This window comes from Chanodichthys erythropterus, chromosome 18 (assembly GCF_024489055.1).
Source record: "Chanodichthys erythropterus isolate Z2021 chromosome 18, ASM2448905v1, whole genome shotgun sequence".
Taxonomy (NCBI): Eukaryota; Metazoa; Chordata; class Actinopteri; order Cypriniformes; family Xenocyprididae; genus Chanodichthys; species Chanodichthys erythropterus.
In genome coordinates this window covers 18,598,272-18,613,243 of record NC_090238.1, presented here as the reverse complement: position 1 = coordinate 18,613,243, position 14,972 = coordinate 18,598,272, and the positions used below count along the sequence as shown (strand labels likewise).

Here is a 14,972-nt window from a genome sequence, read left to right as displayed (position 1 = left end):
GTTTTCCAGCTGACAGGTTGAGCACGCGGTGGAATTACAAGATCCCAGAAACTTGACAATGGATATCGTCGAAGAAGACAGAGGTATGTACAGTAAATACATTTATTTGATTAATTGTTGTTGGGTGATCAACATTTAGGAACTTTTTGGATATTTAATGAATTTTTGAGCTCTTTTAATACAATTGCCAATGACCGTTCTCATTCTCGAGCAGTTTACAGTGTTTACTGAGTAATGAATGCATGTAAACTTTATATAGGTGATTCTTCACCACCAGAGACTCCAGCAACTAAAATGTCCAGACAACAGATATTAACACTCATTTCAATGGCCTCCATAAACTTCAGTTCAATGATCTGCTATTCCATTCTTGGACCATTTTTCCCCAATGAGGTACATTGATTGTATTTGATATAATATGACTTGTATAATAAACTGTAATATCAAATTGTTCTATGCGCTCTGCTATGATTCTAGGCAAAGAAGAAAGGTGTCAGTCAATCTATGATTGGTTTAATATTCGGAATATATGCATTATGCACTTTGGTGGGCTCATTGATACTTGGTAAATATGTAAGTTAATGATTATTTCAGAGGATAATATTCAACAGCTTTCCATAATGGATTACACACTATATCAGTGCATTTGACCTCTGTTTCAGATTGTCCAGATAGGAGCCAAGTTCATGATTGTGGCAGGGTTGTTTGTATCGAGTGGAAGTACTGTACTTTTCGGGTGAGTAAAGTTTTGTGTCTTTTAGTCCAGGTCTATTAGGTTTCATGTCATCTATATAGAAGTGTTGCCACATTATATTTTAGTAGATATACATATTTAAAATAAAAAGTCATAAGTCAGCTCATAGGTGTGTCCTTTATTGTGTTACATCATTGATGAGATCATTTGTTCTGCAGGTTTCTTGACCAAGTGTCTGATGGTACAGTTTTCATTGTGCTCTGTTTTATCACACGGTGCATAAATGCAATCGGCTTTTCTGCCTCTGTTACATCGTCTTTTGCAGTTTCAGCAAAAGTTTTCCCCGACAACATAGCAACTGTTTTGGTAAGCTGTGGTCAGTGCTTGTTTTTCAGTGCAGTAATAATGTTTTGGAGTAAACTTACAAAGAAGGCACTATTGCTCATGTCACAAAGATGTGCTGTTTCTCAAGAGAATCATCATTAGATTCAGTTATTCAGTCTGTCTGGTTGTTTAGTTTCTCACGGGGCATTTACACAATGATAAAACCATTCTTAGGTTTTTAATATTTGTGGTTAGGGTTGCAAAATTCCTGGAATCTTTAAAACTGGAAACTTTTCATGGGAATTAACAGGAATATGTGGGAATTAACAGGAATTAATGGGAATAAACGGAATTTGCAAAATTGCAGGTTAGCCTATAACAGGGTACTTAAATGTAGTTGAAAAAAACATCTTGCAGCATAATTTTGGTTAAAGCAACCATATTTAATGCAATTTTAGTTGAATTTTTACCCTGCACATTCCTCAATCACATTCACACAGCACACGACTTACTGCAGGTCTTCAGTGTCACATGATCCTTAAGAAATCATTCTAACATGATTATCAATGTTGGAAACAGTTGTGCTGCTTAATATTTTTTATAACCTGTGATACTTTTTTCAGGATTCTTTGATAAATAAAAATGTAAAGAACAGCATTTATTTAAAATAGAAATCTTTTGTCACAATATACACAACTGTTCAAAATTTTGGGATCAGTAATTTTTTTCTTTCTTTTTTGAAGGGAATTAATAATTTTATTCAGCACGGATGTGTGAAATTGATAAAAATTTCCATGTGATATTGTTAGAAAAGATATCTATTTTGAATAAATTCTGTTCTTTTTAACTTTTTAATAATCAGTGATTCCTGAAAATAGTATTACAGGTTCCAAAAAAATATTCAGCAGCACAACTATTTCCAACAATGATAATAACTGAGTATCAAATCAGCATATTAGAATGATCATGTGACACTGAAATAAATAATACATAACAATGATGCAATAAATTTTTTACATATTTACTAAATTATAAAAAGAATTAATTGAATGCAAAAAATAACATTTCATTTTCTGACCAAACAAAATGTTTATATTTGTTTTTATATGATACATTTTATATAAATATTATAAATTTATATAAATTTCCCAAAATTTCCAATTAATTCCCATAAATTCCTGTTAAGTTTCCAAAAGAATATTTCCAGAATTCCCCAGGTTAAGTTCCCGTGGAAACTTTCCGCCCCTTTGCGACCCTATATGTGGTAATGTGTCTTTACAGTGAAGCAGAAGCTGAAGTCATTAATGTCTTGATTTCATAGGGCTTCATGGAGATTTTTACAGGTCTTGGCCTGATATTAGGGCCTCCATTGGGTGGCTGGCTGTATCAGTCATTCGGATATGAAATCCCATTCGTTTTCACGGGATGTCTTCTGTTTGCGACAGTACCCCTCAATATGTGGATTTTACCAAGCTTTGGTTAGTCCGGAATTCATACTGGTTGAATATCACATGATTTTAATAATTTAATTTAAAGTCTATTCCATTTAGCATATTACTGCTTTTGTCACAAGTATGTGATTGCCATGTGTCTAATTTTGTTATTGTTTACCCTCCAGCCATAGAGATAGACATGTCTGTTTATCTCATTCTTATATAGATGCTGTTCCTTCCCAGAATTCCTTCCTCAGATTGTGTACTAGAATAAAGATCCTTCTCATCTGCTTTGTGGTGTTCACAATGAGTTCAGGACTTGGCTTCCTGGATGCAACACTGTCCATATTTGCCATTGAAAAGGTTAATTTTTTGAAAGTACATTGAAACTATATATACATGTTTTTTTAATGTGTGCCTGACAGTGTGCAGATCTCCTCTGGATTATTTTTTAATGTGAACTCACCATAGTTTCAATCAGGGTTTACAGTTAATGAAAAAAGTTCTCCAATAATAATATAAAAACACCTTTGTGAATGTTTTGTGTGAACAGCTTAATCTCAGTGCTGGTTCAGTGGGGCTGCTCATGATTGGGCTTTCACTGCCGTATGGTGCGGCATCACCCATCTTTGGTGTGATCAGTGATAAATATCCTGTAAGTCAACATTTAAACAATTATCAACATGTTTACACTGATGACTGGAAATTCTTAAAAGAAAAGGATTTGTTTGAAATTTCTAATATCACATGTGATTGTTTATTCTATTACTTGCCTTTAATTTATGTGTTTAGGAATGTTTTTTTTGTTTGTTTTTTTTTCAAATTGATTGAAAAAAAAAAAAGTGTAAATCAAGTTTTATTTATTAAAGGTGCCATCGAACGTAAGTCTAAGGTGTCCCCTGAATGTGTCTATGAAGTTTCAGCTCAAAATACCCCATAGATTTTTTTTAATTAATTTTTTTAACTGCCTATTTTGGGGCATCATTAAATATGAGCCGATTTATGCTGTGCGGCCCCTTTAAATCTCGTGCTCTCCGCCCACGAAGCTCGCGCTTGCCTTAAACAGTGCCTAAACAAAGTTTACACAGCTAATATAACCCTCAAATGGATCTTTAAGTGTTCGTCATGCATGCGGCATGCATGCATCGGATTATGTGAGCATTGTATACTGTTATATTGTTTACATTTGATTCTGAATGAGTTTGAGGCTGTGCTCCGTGGCTAACGGCTAATGCTACACTGTTGGAGAGATTTATAAAGAATGAAGTTGTTTATGAATTATACAGACTGCAAGTGTTTAATAATGAAAATAGTGACAGCTCTTGTCTCCGTGAATACAGGAATAAACGATGGTAACTTTAACCACATTTAACAGTACATTAGCAACATGCTAACGAAACATTTAGAAAGACAATTTACAAATATCACTAAAAATATCATGTTATCATGAATCATGTCAGTTATTATTGCTCCATCTGCCATTTTTCACTATTGTTCTTGCTTGCTTACCTAGTCTGATGATTCGGCTGTGCACATCCAGACGTTACTGGCTGCCCTTGTCTAATGCCTTTCATAATGTTGGGAACATGGGCTGGCATATGCAAATATTGGGGGCGTACACCCTGACGGTTAAGTAACAGTCGGTGTTATGTTGAGATTCGCCTGTTCTTCGGAGGTCTTTTAAACAAATGAGATTTATATAAGGAGGAGGAAACAATGGAGTTTGAGACTCACTGTATGTCATTTACATGTACTGAACTCTTGTTATTTGACTATGCCAAGATAAATTCAATTTTTCATTCGAGGGCAACTTTAAGAAATAATTTCATCTGTGGCTGTAAACTGATGCTGAGTTTGTGCAGTCAATTAGGAAGTGGATGATGGTGATTGGAGGAATGGCCACAGCGGTGAGCTTCTGCTTCCTCGGCCCACTTCCCGTTTTTCATATTAAGAGGTAAAACGTTACTTTCACATTTTTTGAATGTTAATTTCTCAGCTTTTGCTTTATAGCATGTGTCTGTGTCCAGGTAGCGGGATACTTGGTGCATTTTTTTATTGCCTTTTTTCTTATCAAAAATTTTAGAAATCATCATAAATTCATCATTCGAAAGCTTAAAGGTTCTAAAGAGGATCTTTTCGTCGACTGAGAAACCAAAGACTGTTACTGAGTTTTTGAAATGAGCGCATGCGTAAGAACAACTCCCCTCCTTCACAGCTCATTTCAAGGGAACACCTCCCAAAACTTGTGCACGAGTATTGGAACACGAGTATTTACCACCGGCATTCTCTGTATCAGGTAACTCATAATCTGCAGTTGTTACTCCTGTCTCCTGACAAAAACACTGCATGCGGCACCTGTGGAGTGTGAAAAGTTACTGGAGCGCGCAGCCGTGCTCGTCTCTCACAAGGAACGTCATGGCAGTGATTGACAAGCCAGAGGGCCAATCGTTTATGCGATGATCGCGTAAACGATTGGCTGAAGTTTTTAAGGCCCTACCTCGTGCACAGATGATGTATATTAATATTATTCCTTTCAGTGCACCTAATAAATAGTCTTTTATCAGTTAGTAAAGACAGTTTCAAGTAATATTGCAAAAATGTATAAAACAAAACATCCTCTTTAGCACATTTAAACACTCATAATTCATCTTTTGAAAACTGTTCTAAAAAATGAACATTTAAAGGGTACTAAACTTTTAGTGTGCTCATTTTTTGTGACATCAACTTAAAATTTAGAACTTTTAGACATGTGGCTTTGATTTTTCTAGCAATTTAAGGCCTGGTTTTGCAGACAGGGCTTAGCCTAAACCAGGATTAGGCTTTAGTTCAATTAGGGATTTAAGTAGCTTTTATAAATGTTCACTAGAAAAAAAATTACTGGTGTGCATCTTGAGACAAAACAATGGCTCTGACATATTTTAAGATATGTCAGTACAAGTTGCTATCAGTTAAAACGGCTCAAACATGCATTTTAGTCAAGGACTAGCTTAAGCCTTGTCTGTGAAACTAGGGGCAAGAGTTCATTTTGTTTTGGTGAATATATTTTGTATAAAATGCAAAAAAAAATTAGTTCAGTACATTTGCTTCACTGTAAACTCAACCTTCTATAACGTTTTTACACTTTAATTTTTTTGAAGTGCTTTCACTTCTGTAGTAATATGCTGAGTTTCTTCTTTAAAAAGAGCCCAACTGTTAACAGGTTAAATGTTTTTTGTGTGTTCAGTCAGCTCTGGCTCACCGTCCTCATGCTGGTTGTGGTGGGCTTTTCTCTGTGTATGACCTGTATCCCCACCTTTGCTGAGATGATCGCTTGTGCACAGTGAGACTTTAATTCACCAACTTTTGTCAGACTAGATTCCTGGACTGGTTTGAATAAGTGCAGTTAACCCTGAAACTAGTGCTGGGCGGTATGACCAAAAATCTGTATCACAATATTTTTTAAGATTCTTTCAGTTTTACACAAGCCCCCTGGTGGCTGGATGCAGTATAAGTCATAAGCGTTGTAAGTTATTACCCTCAAAAAGTCCAATTACACTTCAAATGATTTTAAATAAGTTTCTGTCATTTTAGGTAGTTCTTATCACATAGACATATGTTCAGGTGTTAATTTTTCCAGTAAGTCTAGTTTAAATTAGTTATTTGATGCTAAAAAATGGTGTGTATAGTCACGATTGACAGCTGTGCTTGCAATTGAGTCTACTTGAGCAGGCGTATGGGTGGGACCTTGTTACCACAGCTCCACCTCAGGATCATTACTGCGACTCTGGCGCCGAATTACGTAATCAACCATGACCATTTCTGGTATATTTTGGCTTAATTTTTCTGCAGTGGAAGACATGTCATCCATGTTTTTTTTACAGTCTATGGTTTCACGGTATATCTTTATTTTTTTTTTTGCATGTATGCAACGGTGAAAAATTGCAGTCAGTCAGTCAGTGGCGATGTCTAGTGGGATCCAGCCGAAAAAATTTGGTCCTCAGTGGTCTGAGGTAGAGTAAGCACGGTGGAATCACGACTTTAACAGCTGTTAACAACCCCTACAGCCTTAAGACCACTCTGTTCTGCAGACACACACATGCAATGCTGAGTTTGAACTGCCGGCATCTTAAACAGGTTTGTGCTGTACTTGTGTCAGCTGACAAGTGGCTGACAGCTTCACTCTCTTTTCCAGCAGTTCCAGAACATTAGGCTCAAAGAGATGCCTGGGAACAAATGGAAGATCTCTCAAGGTTTTCTTAGGCCACGTACACACTGCAGCTAAATTTGGTTGTCAGTTGACCTTTTAGTGCTTTAATTGCGTTCTGTACACACACAGTTCAGTAAAATACGGGAGTGACAACCGCATTTACAGAAATTCCACGCAGTGAGTGCGGACCTTATAGTCCTCAGGTAGTCATGGTGATGAGCTGCCAAGAGTGTGGTTGTAAGGTTACCCCTCTCACAGGTCACATGGCCCATTGCCAGAAGAGCCATTTGAAGGAACTGTGAAATGGAGGGATCAACATTTGCTGGTTCCAACATACTGTTTGCAGCAAGAAGTAGTTGACAAATTCTGCCTGAGTGACGTTGTCGACAGACTTTTTTTTTGCAGTGCATGTGTGCAACCACATTGCACACTGGTACATCATACATTATCTCGTAGAGCCTCATCAGGAAATACCACCAAGGCTGTGACAGGCTGCTCTATTTCCAGAGCATGACTCCCTGATGGAATCCGCCTCAACCATAGATGCTAATGTACGAGCAATCCTTGAGCACTGTTCAGGTGGGCCAGATCCTGTGAGTGCAATTGAAAATTCCGTCACACAATCTTTGCATGGTGGCATGGCAAAAGAAGTCACTATATGAAAAAGGGCTGTCTGAAAAAAAACGTTTGTCTGGGCAGATTGGGCAGGAGGAGGACTGGGCTTGTCCCGATGACTGAACTGATCCACCACTAGACCCCACGGCTGAAATACCCTTGGCTTGAAAACATCCTGGGGTGAAGGATGTGCAGTAACATCCACAAAAAGAATCCAAAGCAAGTGTGGAAAGCACTTTTGATCTCTTGCCATCTCTGAAGAAAGCACAGCAATCATGTTAGAGATTGAAGTTTCCTCAGGACGTGAATGTTCTTCACTTCACGATGTGGCCCTCTTCTTAAATGGGAGGGGAGCGCCAGCTGCTGCAGATGCCCTGCGTTTCTGACCTCACAGAGGGGCTAAATCCAACTGCCCAAGCTTCATCATTGAATAAGATTCTAACTCAGGAAGACACCGTTCTGACATGGACAAAAGACTGTAGTACAGACACAGGTCCATGAGAGCCTCTCTCAAATGTGGACTACCCAAACACAACAGACAAGGATCATGACCATCATCCAGGAGAATGTTATTAGGGCACAGCTTACAAGTCATCGGGAAATCAATGGCAATCGAGCTTTGAGCCACAGTCACTCATAAACAACCTTTCGGATAATGCTGTAAGGTTTTAAGTTATGCGGAGTGATGATAATGAAGCAAGAAAATAAATAATAATGATTCCTCCGGGTAGAACTGACAGGCATTTCCAACAAAAATCTCACAATAGGAATGAAACTGAACTGCGGTGCTCATTAACAGATGCAGAAAATACAGACTTAAGATTTCAATAGCAGTCTTTTTGAGCTTTAGTATTCACAGACACTAGTCCATATTGAAATTTGATTCATTGTACAGCCCTACTTTTATTTTATTCATTCAAAAATTCTGTGACATTCCACTTTATCAAAAACTATAGAATAACACAAGACGTGTCACTGGTATTGTTTTGAATGGGAGAAAGTGTAACGCGCAATATGGCGGAATAAGTCCCGCCTTCTAAATAAGAGCCAATCGCTGACTGGTAAAGTCATCGCGTCACTGCAGCGGCCGTTAGAAGCACCGGTTTCTATAGAAACAGTCAGATGCGGGCCTCCGAAATGAGGCACAAGAGATGCGCATTTAGGTCTGCGCATGCGCATTAGCTTGGTCCAGCCTGAAAAATGCATTTTTTTTTTTCATGATTCGAGCGTTTAGAAACTAAATTTATGAGCCGGTTGTTGTTAGATTTCATTGGTGATTTCAAATATGAAATTTAATCGTAAGGTTGGCGAACAGTTTTGGAGAATTTGTTTCCCCATTCAAAGAGCTGCATGATGCCCAGGATTCCCGAGAGGCGTTTCAAAGATGGCAGCTGAGTGAAATGACTTGTCTTAAAGGGACTTTGACTTTATACAGTAAGTTCCATTTGTGACTGGATTCCGTGTGGATTGCGGAAATCATAGGGCTCTACGTGGTATTTTTAGTATTAAAGAGAGTTAGCTGTGTGGATTATTTACTATTGTGTTATAAAGTTTTAACTATTAGAAAGAAGGATATGCAGTTAAAATAAGTCCCTCTCAATACGCTCTACTTGTCGCACTTCGTGGCTATTGAATACAGCAATTGTTTCATTTACACGCCGGCATGGCGGTATTTAAAAAATGCATATATACGTGAAATTGAAAGGGGTATACCGCCCAGCACTACCTGACACTGATCAAAATGCAACAATACAAACCTGTAATATAAAAAAAAAAAAAAACATGTTTTGATGCAAACATTCCTGTTTTTGCAGTGAAAATGGCTTTGAGGAGGGCTTGAGTACACTGGGATTGGTGTCAGGTTTGTTCTCTGCAGTGTGGTCTGCTGGGTGTGTATTGAATTAAAGTTTACATGTGGTACTCAGGTATATTTTTCCCTGTCATTAAACCTGAATCATCATTTTTATGTTGAAGCATGTTCTTTGGGCCGACCATCGGAGGCTACATCACACAAGCACTGAACTTTGAATGGAGTGCAGGAGTTCAAGGCGCACTTGCCTTTCTCGCTGTAAGAACAAAAGATATGCAAATAATTGTATAACAGAACATTTTTAAAATAGATTTGTCTTCTCTTATCTGAAATAGTTAATTAGTTATGCCATAGTTTCTGCCCTTCTCTATGCATTTTTATACATATTAATTTATTGGCTAATATGTTTGACCTAACTTTCTTTAGGCCTCACTACAAGTATTATATTTCACAATAGAGCACATACAAAATAAGTAAGTATATTTATACTTTATTCAGCAAATAATTAAATATTAAAATGGTTTTAAAAAATCATTATTCAACTGGTAACAAGTGGTATACTCCAAAAAATATTGACTATGCATAATCATATTTTATTTGTTTCAGGTCACAAAAGGCCAACAAGATTGAAATATCACCTCAAGGAGAAAAATCACCTCTTCTCCTTAAGACAGATTGTCTCAGGGTTGAAATCAGCTAAAAATAATCTGCTAAAAGCTTTTAAATGGAAGAACAAACTTAATCATATTGCTGCTAAATACAGGTGATGTGGAATATGACAGACTGCTGAATACAGACTGCTCAGTACATGTCTTATTTTCTGATGGACATGCCGTTACACAGGAGATCTGTGAACATTTACAAAGTAAATGATAAAAGTCCTGTAAGAAGATGACATTTACACCATACAGAGCTGAGATGTGCCTTTTGATAAAACACTTAAAGTGTATTTATCTTTTACCCTGTTTATGGGAATTTTGAAGGGTGATGATGTACATATTCCCTCACAAGAAAATATTTCCCATCAATGGTTTGTTTTAAAGGGTTGGTTCACCCAAAAATGAAATTTCTATCCTTAATTACTCACCCTCATGTTGTTCCAAACTCGTAAGACCTTTGTTCATCTTCAGAACACAAGATATTTTGATGAAATCCGAGGTTTTTTTATCTCTCATAGAAATCAACAAAATTACCACATTCAAGATCCAGAGAAGTAGTAAAGACATTGTTAAAATAGTCAACGTGACTACAGTGGTTCAACCTTAATGTTATGAAGCGACGAGAATACAAAACAAAACAAAAATAACGACTTTATTCAACAATTTCTTTTCTACCCTGTCAGTCTCCTACACATTGCACCACTTCCGTGTTTATGTCCGAACGCCGGCTCAGTACTGGCCGACGCTGTTCATGCGAGCACCACGACGCATGCGTGTGATGAGGAGGCAGGAGCTGGCCAATACTGAGTTGCCGTTCTGATGTAAAACACGGAACATTCAATGTAAACTGCATAGGAGAATAACAGCATAGAGAGGAAATTATTGAATAAAGTCAATATTTTGTACTAAATAACAGAAATTTCATTTTTGGGTGAACTAAACCTTAAACCATCTTGCTACTTGGGAAATTAAATAAGGACATTTTACACTCTAAAGTGAAACTGGTCTTGTTAAGGTTTCAGAAATCTCTTGGACTAGTGCAAGAATGTGGGATTTGTATTTTTATGTTACTTAACAGATTATCCGTCTAGCCGTAGTTTGCAGCTGACCCAATTTCAACTGCTTTTACAGATATACATATTATTGCCATATTCCTGATAGAAACAACTTCTACAAATGTAAAAATGTATTTTGTAAAATTTTACAATGTGCATTACAGTATTTTCATAGCAATGAGATCCTTGGGTTCTTTGGAACTGTAGCATAAATATTGATCCATCCAACACTGCAAAAGTTCTTTACACTTTTACTTTACAATATGTGCAATTGCCTAGCAAGTTGTAAAATCTTGCATGAATTTGTCACACAGAAATGTATAAATATATTTAGTCAATTTTATACATAAACTCTGGTGCTAAATAAATGCCATAGTTTATTCCCTTCTGTGAAATGTGAAAAATATATTTATATTAGAAAGATCATTATGATTAATGCTGGAATTGTTGCTGTTACATCCAAGATTAATTTAAATAAAATAATTAGTTTTGACATGAACAATAAAATAAAAACACAGTATATACATAAAAAACCATACAAAACAATCCTGTAAATCTACATATTACAAATACCAGTATCAAAATTACAAAATATATATTTTAAAATAAAATAAGGCCAACTGAAAAAGATGGATCAACAAAAACACTTTTGGGAACACGTTATTGTGTTCATATGTCTTCCTTTCTATATGTTCCTTAATAACATGGGTAAGTCTTAGAAATCCAATCGGGTCACGTCAGTTCGGTCCTTCGCCTTCAAACGCACCGTTGGCCTGGCCTAGTCGGGGGAGGGGTCTCCTTCTAGATAATGCTGAAGACATTTCACGATCTGAGGATAGGACCTGAGGCAGAACAGAGGGAACTTCACTCCGCTTCACCTTTTTCTTCTTCTTTTTAGTTCTGTAAAGAAAATGAGTGAAGAAAATAAGATCTATACGCACAAGAGAAATGGCAATTGCAAAAAAAAAGAAAAAGGACTTTAAAGGGGTCCTATTTTGCTTTTTTACATTTTTAACTTTCATTAGTGTGTAATGTTGCAGTTTGAGCATTAAAAAGGTCTGCAATGTTACAAAATACAAAGTCACTGGAAAGGGAGTTATTCTCTATGCATCTACACCGCGTTCCAAATGATTATGCAAGTGACATATCAGTAAGATTTCAGTAGAATAAACATTCAGATTTTAGTTTTTCTAAGAAAATGTTTATTTATCCATGTCTTTTTAGATAACTGGTATCAATCTCAGACAAAATAATTTGCCAGGTCTATGGAAACCCTACTTAGAGGTTGTTCCGCATTATTAAGCAAGTCACAGTTCTCATGCAATATGGGGAGGAAGAAAGATCTTTCTGAAGATGAAAAGCATGAAATGGTCCAATGTTGTGCAAAAGGCATGAAAACAACTAATATTTTGTGAAACTGAATGGAGATTATCATAAGATTTGTGAGTGATTTAGAGCACAGCAGATCTCGGTCAGATAAAAGCTTATTAATGAAAGTTCCTGTCAAAAAAAAAAATAATTGTATTAAAAGGGCAGCTATAAAAAAGCCAGTGTCGAGCAGCAAACAGATATTTGAAGCTGCTGGTGTCTCTGGAGTCTCAAGATGCTCTCCATGCAGGTTGGCAGTTGTGCGTAAAGATGCATTTCAGCCATCACTAACCAAACCTCACAAAGAGAAACATTAACGCCAGTATTATTGTTTTCCCATTGACTGACACCTGTCTTGTTTCCATTTTGAGAAATCGGGAGTAAGGTGCAGAGGCATTGTGTGTGCTGTGTAAACATAATAGTTATTATAGTCCAAGTCTGCAGTAAATGTGAGCATGCATTTACTCAAAATGAATAAAAATAGTGTAATGCAAACTTGGAATATTATGCTAACCTGCAATAATTAAATGTTAATCTAATACACTATGTATTTAAAATCACTTTATGAACCATCGCCTTTGCTGCTGACCTTTGATGATCCAACCATACTAATAAGCAAAAATGACTTTAGATAAACTTTTGGTGTGAAAGGGCTTTTTGCCAAAAACAAAACTTTTGTTGTTTTTTTTAATTAAAAACAAATAAGCAATCCCAGCCGAGATGTGAAAAAGTCATGCAACACTTTGCTTACCATAAAAAGTAACTAAGCAACTAAACTTTCCTTAACACTGGTCACAATATTCCTCATTTAAATAATTCCCTCCAAAGTCATACACAAAAAATGGGTGAGGCCTGACTGAGTTAGTAGTGTGTTGAAACTAGCAGTTATGGTAAAGGGTGGGACATTTCCCAAACACGCTCGAAGCGGTTGACCAATCACAACACACTGGTCCAGCTAACCAATCAGGGCACATTGCTCTGCGTTTTTTGAACATTCATGTGTTTTTTAAATATTTAAGCATGCAAACCTAATCTAGTAGACCCCAAAAACAAAATCAAGACTTTGTAAAAGGGAATAATAGGTCCCCTTTAATTCATACATGGTGGAGGATGCTTCAGGGTCAGTATCCAGTTCTGAGATGATCTTCAGCTCTCCAGAGGCACTGATGGCTGCAGACAGCTGCAGGAGGAACATCAGGGACAACGTATATCATCATAATGAGCTATTTTTTTTATTTTAGGGAAAAATAATAATTTGTCATTTACCTGGACTGGTGTTGCACGCTCAACTCCATCTTGATCTAACAGTGATGGTTGTGCTTTTAAAGCTCTTGAAAGCTCCTCATCAAAACTCCCTATGGAAGATACATTTGGATTCATGATACAATCTGATATCAATTCTCATAGCCAACTATACGGTATTTGCCGATATCTCAAAAATTCTGCGATACGATTCGATTCAGGAGTATAGCGATTGATATATCGATATTAAGATATTATGTCCCTATTTTACACAACCTTACATTTTTATTAACTCACAAATGCAAAAATATGTAACATTTCTTTGACAATTGCACATACTGTACCCCAATTGGGATATCCACAATCAGTAATCTAATGACAGCTTATGACATGACAACGGGCAAGAAGTCTTTCAGGCTTCTGTGCTAAAATGCGCAATGTGTAAAATCTAGTGGAAATCCTTATTAGAAAACAACAAAAATTAGGTACTCCAGTTGTAGAAAAAAATACATTAATTTAGAAAAATAAATATAAAAAAAAAAATTACAAAAATAAAGCTGTTAAAACACTTATATTTGACACTGTTTTGTGGCTTCTACTAGAACATTGCAATCTGGGGCACATGCAGATAGCACAAATAAATTCAACAGTGCTTTCAGGTTTCTCAGTTAGTGTCAAAATAAAGGTAAAAAGAAATAGGTATAATTGCATCGATACATCATACCACTAGTCATTTGATCGATGTATATGTTCGATTTGATCGATTATACATGTGCTTTGGTTATCAAACTCTCATTCACGTACCTTCATCAGCCACATAGGATGCTGGGAAATATCCCTCTTGCCCACTGACCAGTCGCCCAAACCACCAGCTCTCGTTGTCTTTGTACAGCACGTGGATCACGTCACCGCGGCGTATCGACAGCTCATCCGATCGATTGGCTCTGTACTCATACAGTGACACAACCTAGAGATTTCATACAAGAGGTCAATAACAAAAAAAATATAACAAAGTAACTCCAAATATATATTAATATAAATAATAAAACTAATTGAACTTTACCGTCTGATGGATTTGCCCAAAGTCTGTCTCTTCTTGTTGAGAGAATTCATAATCCAGTAAACTCTGTGGACATTAACACAATCTTCATTTAATAGAGTGGGATCTTCCATAATACATAAGCAAAACTGGATAATTCTTCAGTGCTAAATACATATATCTACATATATCTTTTATACTAATTGCTAATTGAAACTGCTTATAAACAATCCATAAATACATACAAAAAAACATACACTACTTTCACAAGTTTGGGTACTTTTGATGTTTTTGAAAGAAAGTCTATTATGCTCAACAAGACTGCATTTATTTGACAATCTTAAATAATTGTGTTATATTTTAAATTGTAACTTATTCCTGTAATGCAAAGCTGAATTTTCAGCATCATTACTCTAGTCTTCAATGTCACATGATTCTTCAGAAGTCATTCAAATATGCTGATTTGCTGCTCAAGGAACATTTCTTATTTTTATCATAAATGTTGAAAACAGTTGTGCTGCTTAATTTTTTTTTTTGTGGAAACCAT

At 36.3% G+C, this 14,972-nt stretch overlaps 2 protein-coding genes across 5 annotated transcripts in view; one reads left to right on the top strand and one right to left on the bottom strand.

Moving 5' to 3' along the window:
* On the top strand, nt 1-9,796 carry slc18b1 (solute carrier family 18 member B1). Of its 4 annotated transcripts, none has more exons than XR_010892538.1 (14): nt 1-83; nt 260-393; nt 478-573; nt 663-736; nt 913-1,060; nt 2,340-2,496; nt 2,678-2,814; nt 3,005-3,106; nt 4,314-4,405; nt 5,675-5,770; nt 9,067-9,113; nt 9,227-9,320; nt 9,489-9,535; nt 9,669-9,750. XR_010892538.1 is itself a non-coding variant. In XM_067367908.1 (14 exons), the coding sequence occupies exons 1-14, from the start codon at nt 59-61 to the stop codon at nt 9,760-9,762; spliced, it is 1,371 nt and encodes a 456-aa protein (XP_067224009.1). In that variant the 5' UTR covers nt 1-58; the 3' UTR covers nt 9,763-9,796. The 4 variants fall into 4 exon arrangements, 3 of the variants coding, with proteins under 3 accessions (XP_067224009.1, XP_067224010.1, XP_067224011.1); XM_067367908.1 differs by having other exon boundaries at nt 9,067-9,141; nt 9,669-9,796; XM_067367909.1 differs by lacking the exon at nt 478-573 and having other exon boundaries at nt 9,067-9,141; nt 9,669-9,796.
* The window catches only part of ahi1 (Abelson helper integration site 1), an 18,716-nt gene continuing 13,535 nt past the window's right edge, over nt 9,792-14,972 (bottom strand). Inside the window, exons 23-27 of the mRNA XM_067367907.1 lie at nt 14,450-14,512; nt 14,191-14,353; nt 13,411-13,499; nt 13,245-13,324; nt 9,792-11,676 (exon numbers count right to left, since the gene is read on the bottom strand). Of these exons, the coding sequence (XP_067224008.1) occupies nt 11,514-11,676; nt 13,245-13,324; nt 13,411-13,499; nt 14,191-14,353; nt 14,450-14,512 (558 nt within the window). The 3' untranslated portion in view covers nt 9,792-11,513. The remainder of the gene's footprint in view (nt 11,677-13,244; nt 13,325-13,410; nt 13,500-14,190; nt 14,354-14,449; nt 14,513-14,972) is intronic.

Excerpts from the sequence above, each read along its gene's own strand:
- slc18b1 (XM_067367908.1), top strand. The coding sequence starts at position 59 with ATGGATATCGTCGAAGAAGACAGAG. Across the intron at positions 1,061-2,339 it reads ACAACATAGCAACTGTTTTG|GGCTTCATGGAGATTTTTAC; the intron begins GTAAGCTGTGGT and ends TTGATTTCATAG. Across the intron at positions 9,321-9,488 it reads GCGCACTTGCCTTTCTCGCT|GCCTCACTACAAGTATTATA; the intron begins GTAAGAACAAAA and ends AACTTTCTTTAG.